This window comes from Vanacampus margaritifer, chromosome 1 (assembly GCF_051991255.1).
Source record: "Vanacampus margaritifer isolate UIUO_Vmar chromosome 1, RoL_Vmar_1.0, whole genome shotgun sequence".
Taxonomy (NCBI): Eukaryota; Metazoa; Chordata; class Actinopteri; order Syngnathiformes; family Syngnathidae; genus Vanacampus; species Vanacampus margaritifer.
Window position 1 is genome coordinate 26496953 of NC_135432.1, and position 9941 is coordinate 26506893.

The 9941-nt window shown below is 37.4% G+C and overlaps 1 protein-coding gene and 1 long non-coding RNA gene across 3 annotated transcripts; one reads left to right on the forward strand and one right to left on the reverse strand.

The window, feature by feature from the left end:
- The first annotated feature begins 781 nt into the window (after positions 1-781).
- On the forward strand, positions 782-9395 carry LOC144058706 (glutathione synthetase-like). Of its 2 annotated transcripts, XM_077577132.1 has the most exons (12): positions 782-913; positions 1048-1193; positions 1718-1793; positions 2178-2317; positions 2731-2847; positions 3056-3136; positions 3296-3373; positions 3467-3536; positions 7877-8071; positions 8692-8773; positions 8866-9055; positions 9183-9395. In XM_077577132.1, the coding sequence occupies exons 1-12, from the start codon at positions 782-784 to the stop codon at positions 9304-9306; spliced, it is 1431 nt and encodes a 476-aa protein (XP_077433258.1). In that variant the 3' UTR covers positions 9307-9395. The 2 variants fall into 2 exon arrangements, with proteins under 2 accessions (XP_077433258.1, XP_077433268.1); XM_077577142.1 differs by lacking the exon at positions 2731-2847.
- LOC144036199 (uncharacterized) lies at positions 4797-6919 on the reverse strand. The gene is made up of 5 exons (XR_013288605.1): positions 6863-6919; positions 6373-6426; positions 6095-6245; positions 5071-5119; positions 4797-4886 (listed from the first exon to the last, which is right to left on the reverse strand). It is a non-coding gene; the product is annotated as an uncharacterized LOC144036199 (long non-coding RNA).
- Positions 9396-9941: the final 546 nt, after the last annotated feature.

Below are 9941 nucleotides of genomic sequence, written 5' to 3' on the forward strand. Positions count from 1 at the left end.
CACCCACGAGGTCGGGGAGGAGGAAAAACACTGCCCGCAGAGGTAAGGATAGAGATAAGAAGGGTTGATCTCCAATATGTTCTTGTGGCCGTTCATTATACAACAGCAGTCTAAAACCTGGAGAAAAAGTTACATTTTATTTTAATATAACATTGTTGTTGGCAGATGACATTCTACACAGGCAAAGAGGAATCAAAGGTCTAGGATCAGCACATTTATGATAGGTGAGCAGCTTTCTATGTAATTATCTAGTTGATTTTTCTGACATTTTTGAATGAAATGTATTTTTTGATTAGATTTAACCACTGATTAATATTAGTAGCGTGTTTATTTTTTTTCCCAGTTTAACAAAATTGTTTTCTTAGTGGGAGTTAAATAACAAGTAACAGCACCGTGAAAGATGGAGGCAGGATGACAATGATGATAAACCTTCCAAGTCTTTATATGATTGCAAGGACTCACCATTGTAGTTCAACTTCTCCCCGTCTGCCCTCGTTATAGTTGTAAAAAGTACTCTTGGTGCTTGATAAATAAGGAACTGCAATATCCAACCTGTCCAGCTTTCAAATGTATTTTATTATGTCCTATTCATCAACAAAGTTAATTAGTCATGTGACGTCCAGAAGTCTCGGAGAAATGGGCATGCGTTTAGTCCGTTGGGGCAGTAGAGGGATGGTCACTCAATTTTTATGGTGTGCACAATGATTCACTGTGTGTTCAGAATGCTACATATTTCCTTTTCGCTTTGACCGTGTTTTACATATCTTGAATATCAGTCAGAATGGCTGCCGGGATACGAAATGAGTTACTGATGAACACAAGCCTGATAAATGAACTGGCAGAAGTGGCAAAAGATTCAGCACTTATGCATGGTTTCCTTGTGAGGCTTAACGAATCCCTCAACTCATCAGAGGTGAGAATTTCCCGTCTTCTTTTTTTTTGTTAGATAGCATGGATACATCAAACTACTCAACTAATTTCTAGAAAAATAGAGAAAAAAAGAAGCAATCAGCAGTATAGAGCTACACATTCCTATTTGTATTTTAGGTGGTGACATATGCTCCCATCACGCTTTTCCCCACACCTGTGCCGAAAAGTCTTTTCCTCCAAGCCATGGAAGTGCAAACTCACTACAACACACTGGTGGATAAGATCAGCCAGGATCCTGACTTCCTGCAAGAGGCTCTTGCCAGGTGGGATTTTGATATTGGGGTACATTCCCACATTATAGCTGCACACTTCCACCACAGGGCGAGACAGACATACTCGCACCTGTCGACGGGAACGCGCAACCGAGGGGCACAAAAGCGGGAAGCGCAAGAACTGGGACGCGGCCCACACGTCGCAAACAGGACATCTAAGTATGAACCTGCTGGGGGAGATATGATTTTTACTTCGCTCAGACTTGTCGACGGATCTTCACTGCCAATTGCAGTGGTTTTTCCCCTTCTTGTGTCTCAGAATACTTTTTCATCGTCCTGATTTCAGTAATATTTTAATTGTCCACTGACTAATTTGGAATACATTGCATGTGAAATAGCAAGTGCAATTGTAATAACAGGAGTCTCTCGTAAGAGCAGCCTCTCAAAATAGACGACCGCATGGGATGGTGGGATATGGTAATATTTTTAGCACAAAGGTCGAACCCGTCTATAGTCATTTAAAGTATTATTACAAAGGATAACACGTTTTATTTTAAAATATTTTCTTATTCCAGCACCATTACTGTGGATGATTTCACTGCAAGGTTGTTCAAGATACACCAGCAGGTCCTTAAAGAGGGATTATTGCAGGTACGTAAATCCACCTTGTTTATCAAGCTTGTCTAGCTAAGCATGCCTTCAGGAATCTTTGCGCAGGGCCTCCGCTCCCATTACGCAGAGTACACAGTGCATCGGGTACCATCGTCCGGGCCCCATTGAAATTTCGAGTGCGCAAGTCATTCATAAATGCTCCAATATGCACTAGACAGGTCGTTAAAACATCCATTAGCACCCACCCTGAAAAAGCATGTCCAAGTACTTGTTTGGACCGGTATGTGGCGCAAATATGTTTTGGAAGCACTGCCAACTAATATCGTTGCATGAGAAACTGCTGCAAACGCTGTTTTTACAATGAAGATGCTGTCTTCATTAGTGTCAGTCTGTAATTTAGTAATCTTGCCTTTTTTCCCCCAGTCAATTGTGGTGGGTCTGAATCGATCTGACTACATGTGGGAACAGGAGGAGAATGGACACACGTCTCTCAAACAGATCGAAATCAACACCTTTTCTGTTGGTGCTGGAGGCATCGCCTCACGCATACCTGATGTACACCGGTAAAGTAGTTGCCAACATGTAGCCCCAAAATAATTTGATATCTGACATTAAGGTTTTTTTGGACTAAAATACCAGAAAGCCCCCAATGTAGAAAATCTGAACAAAATGGAAACAATGTTGACTGATAAAACTTGAGTGTGGAAGGGATGAGTACTGCTGCCATGCATGACAAAATTATATGTACGGAATAATATTAACAAGACTACCGGTATATTGAAATGTTGATTGAAAAATGGCTTGCACAGCTAAAAGTTTTAAGGTTGTGACAGGTTGACCCTGGAACAGAATATTTTAACTTTTATAATTTCCTATTTAAAAAAAACCACTTGATCTCAGAGTTTGCGCTGAAGTTGACCTTTGTTTTAAATGTCTCTTAATATTGGCAAAAATGTCATGTTCCTTAATACAACAGAAACATTCTTAAGGTGGCTGGCCAGCTGAAAGAAAGTAAGCGCATCATTGACAACAACCCTGCGGTGGGTCTGGCCAAGGCTGTGGCCAAGGCCTGGGAGCTTTATGGTTCAAAGCAGTACGTCCACCAAAAACCTTATTTTTAACAACAATTCATTGCCTCATAATAGTTTTTATATCTTAAATAGACATAATTCAATAAATAATACTTCATTTGACATTGTATCCATTGGGCTTTCCGTGATACAGTAATGCACCAGACACCTAATGTACAATGTATTTATGTAGTGGTAAAGTGTTTAACAGGAGCCCTCTTTTCAATAAAGAGCGGTTGTCATGTTCCTGGTGGCGGAGAATGAGTTTAATATCGTGGATCAACGGATAATTGAGAAAGAGCTGTGGAAAGGGTAAGTTGATATATATATTACTTAAGACCTTGGCAAAATCCTTAATCATTTTGATGTTTAAAATGAAACATTTGCAGCTTTTCTGGGGGAAAAAAAGCATCCTTTCCTCACTAAATTTTTTTTCATTTAATGATAATTTCAGTCTTCCATAATTTTCAGGAATATTGCCACTATACGAAAACGTTTTGAGGATATTTCTGAATCTGGAAAACTTGATGAGAACAAGAGACTGTTTGTGTAAGTGTCTTCTGTCCATCAATACCCAACATGAAGAACGGTGTAGACTAGTGTTTTTGCTTGTTTTGATACAGTTTTGTCCCACAAATGTAGTGATCATCAGGAGGTTGCAGTGGTCTACTTCAGGAATGGCTATATGCCTCACAACTACAGGTCTGAAAAGGTAGTGAATTGGGCCCTGTCTCAATACCCACACTCCTCACTGAAGTGTACTACTTCTTTTTGTTTTGTTTTATTTATTTTTTCCTTTCGGACACATTATTACAGGTTACATCGATCACATCATCATTTGCAACATTAACATTCAACATTCGGGGGGCTGACGGGTAGAAGCCATGGCTCATTAGTAACCCGTCCCTTTTGATTCTTACTATACACATCAGTCATATACATTGATTATGAAAGTCATTGATTCATATCGTTATCAATCCCAGACTTAAATCTACACATTCCTCGCTCAGTTCCTCTTGAGTAATGTCTGTGTGTACCCAGAGTAAAATTTTAGTGTTTAAAGTTTGCTCGTCTATGTCTCGTGATACAAATTTGAGAATCTCACCACAGTCTCATTTTACTCTCTTTTGTCTCAAACGTTTCTCATTTGTTTCTCCTAAAATTCTCAAGGAGAAATAAGGGAGACATAGCAATTAAAGAGGGAGTCATACTTGAGACTTAATGGAGATAACTTTAACTTCAAGGAGAAAATGAGCATAAGGACAAATAAGTGAGACTATGTGAGACAAATGTGAGAATCTCATCTCAGTCTCGTTTTACTCTCTTTTTCTATTTCCAGTGTTTCTCATGTGTTTCTCCTAAAATCCACTAGGAGAAATAAGTGAGACATTGCAATTATAGAGGAGAGTCAAATGTGAGACTTACTGGAGATACCTTGGAGATCTCACTTCAAGGAGAAAATGAGCAATAGTGAGATACTATTGAGCAAAATCTAAAAAATAAAAACATATTGCTCAAAGCTTGTATTTAAAATCAACATCGAAGGCAAATGTATTAAATTAATTGCCAAAGACAAAAATCAACAACATTTTTGCTTAAATTATAGTTTTCAAAGCTTAAATTGTAGTTGCAGTTGTTTTTTAAAAGCATTTTTGTTATTTTAGTTTGTTAATGAAAAGTTTTTTTCAATTTTAGTTTTACTTAACTAAAACAACATAGGTAAGGACGCAGACATATAGTCATTTGGCTTTATAATTCTATAGATAATGACAGACAAATGAATTTCCCTTTTGGGATGAATAGTGTTCTGGATCCAACTCAATCATAATATTCTTTATTAAATTCAACAAAGCACTGAACAAAAATAACTTGAAAAAGTCACATTTTATATACAAATACTGTAACTAAAAATATCATTATAAAAACAACAACATTGATCAGTTCATCAAAAATGAAAATGTAACCTTTATTCAATCAACCTCATGCATATGAAGTGTTAGGAGAGGTTTCTGTATCATCCGAACACCGAGGGAGGCCGACGGTAGTTGTGTGTTGGAAAGATCTACATGAGGGTGAATGGATACAAGTTTCATTTCTGGCTAATTATGCTTTTAACTACAAAGTGAAACAGATACTGTATCTGCTTCCTAACATTAATATGTCTATTTTAAAGCTGTTAGTTTTTTTGTTTTTTTTACATGAACAACAAATGCGGCGTTTGTTAATGAAAGCTTTTTTAATCTTACTTTTTTCAACTGGTGTATCCTTCCATTATGCTACAGTGCATGATGCAAGCTGAAACAATAAAAGAAAGAACAAATTACAAATCGCATCATTAGTAACAGTAGTTACCACGACGTATTAAGAGCTCTTTAGTTCCTGATATCACAAAATTCACATTGTAATATGATATTTCTATGATTCACACCAATTCAGTTACATTTTGAAGAAATTTCAACAAGCAAAACATTATTGTAAATGAAGCAATGTGATACATTGGGTTCTGTTGACAAGCAATGCCAAATTTAGGCAGGATGAGTCGCAGAAATGTATGCAAAAAAGTGTTCATAAATTACTCTTTTACAAATTTTATGTGTCCTTGTAAATCGACGCCTTCTTAAAATAATTACCCAAATATTTTTTTCAGATTTTTCAGAAAACAAAAAAATTAACCATTTGCATCATGCAGAGATTAAAGCAAAAAAAATAATTGCAAAAAAATGACACAGGCAATTATTTTAAGAGGGTGACGTTATGAAAACCTAGAAAAAATATTAAAATAAATATACACACATAGCATATATCTGACAAAGAACGTTAACGATTTATGACATCACATTCTCTTAAAGAGCATTTGTGGTGCAAAATGTTCTTTCAGCTGAGGACAGTTGGTCAAATGTGTACATTGTAAACATGGATAGGTAGGCCCTACGTAAAAATGAAATAAAATAAAAAGTTTGTAATGAAGTTTTTAATAGGTTAAATAGAATAATATGCTCATTGGACTTGAGCTCTTAAAGGAATGGAGCATTTAGAAAGAATGTAATTTAAAATACTTAAAATATATATTTATCTCACCTTGTTAAGTTTGAAAACATACCAACAATACCTTAAAATGTTCCTCTTTGCCACATTTGTCTTCATGGGTAAGACCTGCGCATCTCTGCAAAGTTACATCCCTTTCACTAGTTTAAACACTTGGATGTGGTGGAAGTTAGTTTGCCTCAGCTCTCTTTGGATTCTTCTAATACTTTGTGGGTGTTTGTTTACCTGACTGTTTCCTTTTCATGGAGTTAACATCAAGCTCAGGACATGGTACACATGTCTTCTAAGTTTGAATAAGTAGTAAATTAGCCATCTGGTTTTGAAGACGCTGGCACCACCCGTACACCATTTGGCTCGTCAAAACAGTACCAACAACCTGTACATGAACAGAAAATATATTAAAAGCAACTAAGTACAACATCTACATATTTGTTATATTATAGTGTGAAACTAATGCAATGTTCATCATTAGCTCAATAATTAATATAAAGGTTCTTACTTGCCTCACCAACTGAAAAACCTGCTGCATGACAGATGACACCTCTCTGCTTGGTTTCCTAAAGAAAGGAGTTACAGTGAGAAGAAAAAGAAGTTACAGATAAACTTTGTTAATACATTTCTACACAATTACACCTACTTTAAAAACTAAACCTAACAACATGTAACATTCTACTATTGTTATTCAATGTTCTGTCTTTAACTGTTATGATAGCATGTTAAAAATAACTTAAATAAACTTTATTCATGTACTTAGGCACTCATGTCCCGTTTCAGTGCAGTTGGTTAGCTTACTAGCATATATTAGCAACACAGCACACCTTGCTTTCATTGCTAATAGATGATTAGCAATTTAGTTTCAACGTTTAGGATGATTCAGAATAATTTCTTCAGTCAAACCACCTCTAAAAGACCACGTATGCTAAGCTACAGGAGTGAAAAATGATAGAGTGATACACATTCTGTTTGTTTTATTTTAATGCACATTTTACCAACCTGAAACACTGCCACTTTTGGATTCCTCCTTACAGCCACAGACTCAAAAGCACGGCTGTTGGCAAGTCGAGATTCTTCTATGGGGTGTGTCTGTCTGGTTAGAAACATGGCGCGCCATCTTGTGGCATAACTGTGAAACAGCGATCCTGCGATCCAACTTAGATATTATTCATTCATTTGCTCTTTGTTTTATTAAATTGAAGCAAAACTCTGGTCAGATGGCCTTGAAACCAACCTGAAGCATACTCTTAATAGAGGTGCACGTAGGGTTTGAGAGCGCACATTTCAAGCTTGCGGAAATTGTAGAATTGGGGCAATGCATGTGACGTCATAGGCTTGTCACTATGTTCAAATGCATCATCAAACATTGCGGCAGCATTTCATCATTGGTATGTGAAAAACATTTATGTAAATTTAAAATATGTATATATATATATTTAGATTTTTACGGTTTTGGGATGTCTGCATTCAGGTACATCCCAAAAACATTTTAAAAAAATTATTAATTAAAAAAAGACAAAAATGGACATAAGTTGTTTTCACATAGCAGCAACGATTTGTTGTTTAGGCAAATTTGATGCTCAAAAGGGGAACAAGGGTGGAAGTGCAAGTATTGGGAAAGGGCCTTACTGTAGTTCTTCAAGATGAACCACATTAGTTTTCAAACAGACACAGGCACATGATGCACTTTTAACACTATAAAGATGTGTTGAAATGACAACATGAAGTGCAGTGCCTGTATCTCTAACCAAAGAGCACACACTTGCAAACATTCGTGTTATACGGCTATAACTGTATGAATAAATATTTCACTGTGTAGCAAACTAATATGTCTTTTTTTTTTAATGAGAGCATAAATAAATAACTGATCGGATCCCAAAGTTAAGTAAAACTGAGATCCTTTTATCATCAGGATCCTTAACATGTAAAAACAAATCATACTTGGCTATTGCCACCCTACAGGTTTCAATTGTACTAGTTCTTTTTTTCTACTTTTTTTTTTTTTTTTTTTAGGCCTGGGAGGCCCGCCTGATGATGGAGTGCTCTTTGGCTGTAAAATGTCCGGATATCAGCACCCACCTGGCTGGAACTAAGAAGGTACAGCAGGTGCTTGCTAAGCCCGGTGTTCTGGAACGGTTCTTCCCCAACCAGCCACAAATAGTGGAGAGAGTGAGGGCCACCTTTGCTGGCCTTTACACTCTGGACATGGTGAGCAACAACCTGAGCCTGTGAATCACAATACAAGTTACACAAAAGCTTTTTTTCACTCCACGTTGTTGCACTACAAGGCACAAAACCATTATCTGCAAGTAATTACTATTGCTGATCTCTACAGAAATCATCAACTTGACTGTTTCATTCAAATTCCAAAATGAAAGCAAAGACCATCAAGGAAAAAACTGCCACGAAATGTTAACCTAACCTCTGAAAATCACGATTCACAATGAGATAATAAACTCTGAATAGTCGATGCAAACGGTAAAGTTCATTCTTTGAGAGGCTCTCATGAATCCGTACAGGCTAGTATGAAACAAAAACTAAATTAATTAAATAAAAAATTGTCAGTAACAATGTTGACGTAAGATAAAACATTCCCCATAGGAGGATAGGAGACGAGCCCAAAAAGTTTACAAGCTTGTTTACTTGTCTACATCTCGACAGGGCAATTGAGGGCCATTTATACGATATTATTTTTAACAGAAAACTGTAAAATGGTTTGCCTGCTTTTGACATCACCAACTACTGGCCTAGCATATGTTTTACAGAGTTCTACGCTATCATGCGAAATGTGTTAAGTTTATTTACTTATTTATTTATTTTAATAAAAGGGAGCAGAAGGTGACAAAGCGGTAGCAATGGCTTTGGCGACACCGGATCGGTTTGTCCTGAAGCCTCAGCGAGAGGGAGGAGGTACGGTCAAATAAATAAGTCATTCATTTCATCATGCAGCAAAACATCAATCAGTTTTCTGCACTAAAGTAATCACACTTCTATAATTCGAGGAAACAACATTTACGGACAAGATATCCGCGAGGTTCTTGGCAAAGTAAAATACAGTCCGGAGAGGATGGCCTATATCCTGATGGATAAGATCCAGCCCGTGCCTACACAGAACTACCTGCTGAGAAGAGGCAAGCCCCTCAAACTAAGTCATTGTCTGAGTGAACTGGGCTTCTTTGGAACCTATGTCAGGTAAGCACAGCCACTAATAGAATTGCATTTCTGGCACATTAGGATGCTTGTTTCACATTTGCTACTTTCAGGATGAGGAGTAAAGAAAGACAGCAAAAGGTTTCTCTTGCATGTCATTTTTGCGCAGGCGAGGTAAAGACATGGTGATGAACGATTGTGTGGGCTATCTTATGAGGACGAAGAGTTCAGAACACTCGGACAGTGGTTCAACTGTAGGAGTGTCGTTCTTTGACAACCCGCTCCTGTTCTAAGAAGGTGCACGTGTACCTGGGCTTGACACAATTTGCAAGGCTGCAAATCAGCCACAACCGCCTAATTAAGGCTCTGCTGATGACTCATTCATTGCCAGATTGTTCAGTACAAGCCGATGTAAGATGCTCCAGCATTTTTCCAAGGATTTGATCGTCTGATTGCTTTTAAATGTTGTCACTGTAAGTTCTCTGAATAATTTTGGTGGGCCGCTTTTAGTTTATTTGCTTTTGAATGTCTTTAACTGTCGTCTTTAATTTTCACAGTTTGTGAATGCTTCTAAAAGTTGCACTTTTGATTGCGTGACGCACATTGAGTTGCCTTGTGTATGAAAAGTGCAATATGAATAAAGTTGCTCTGCCTTGCCTGTCTGCTCTTGACTTTCCTGTCTCGTGGTTCTCCCAGGAATCCCATTGCAATGTTTTGCAGTCTTGAACAAAACTTGCCGAAATCTCAACACTCACTACACCTTTACATGCATGCGCTGTTCAGAGAATTTTTTAACATGTTCAAACTTTAATCATGGCGGCAACAAAAACAGTTTGAAAGCATAAAGAGGGTTTGAGAGAGTGTAACAAATGTCTTTGTACCATTTTGCAACACTGAAGAAAGCCTGCCGAAAAAGCCACACTCGCTA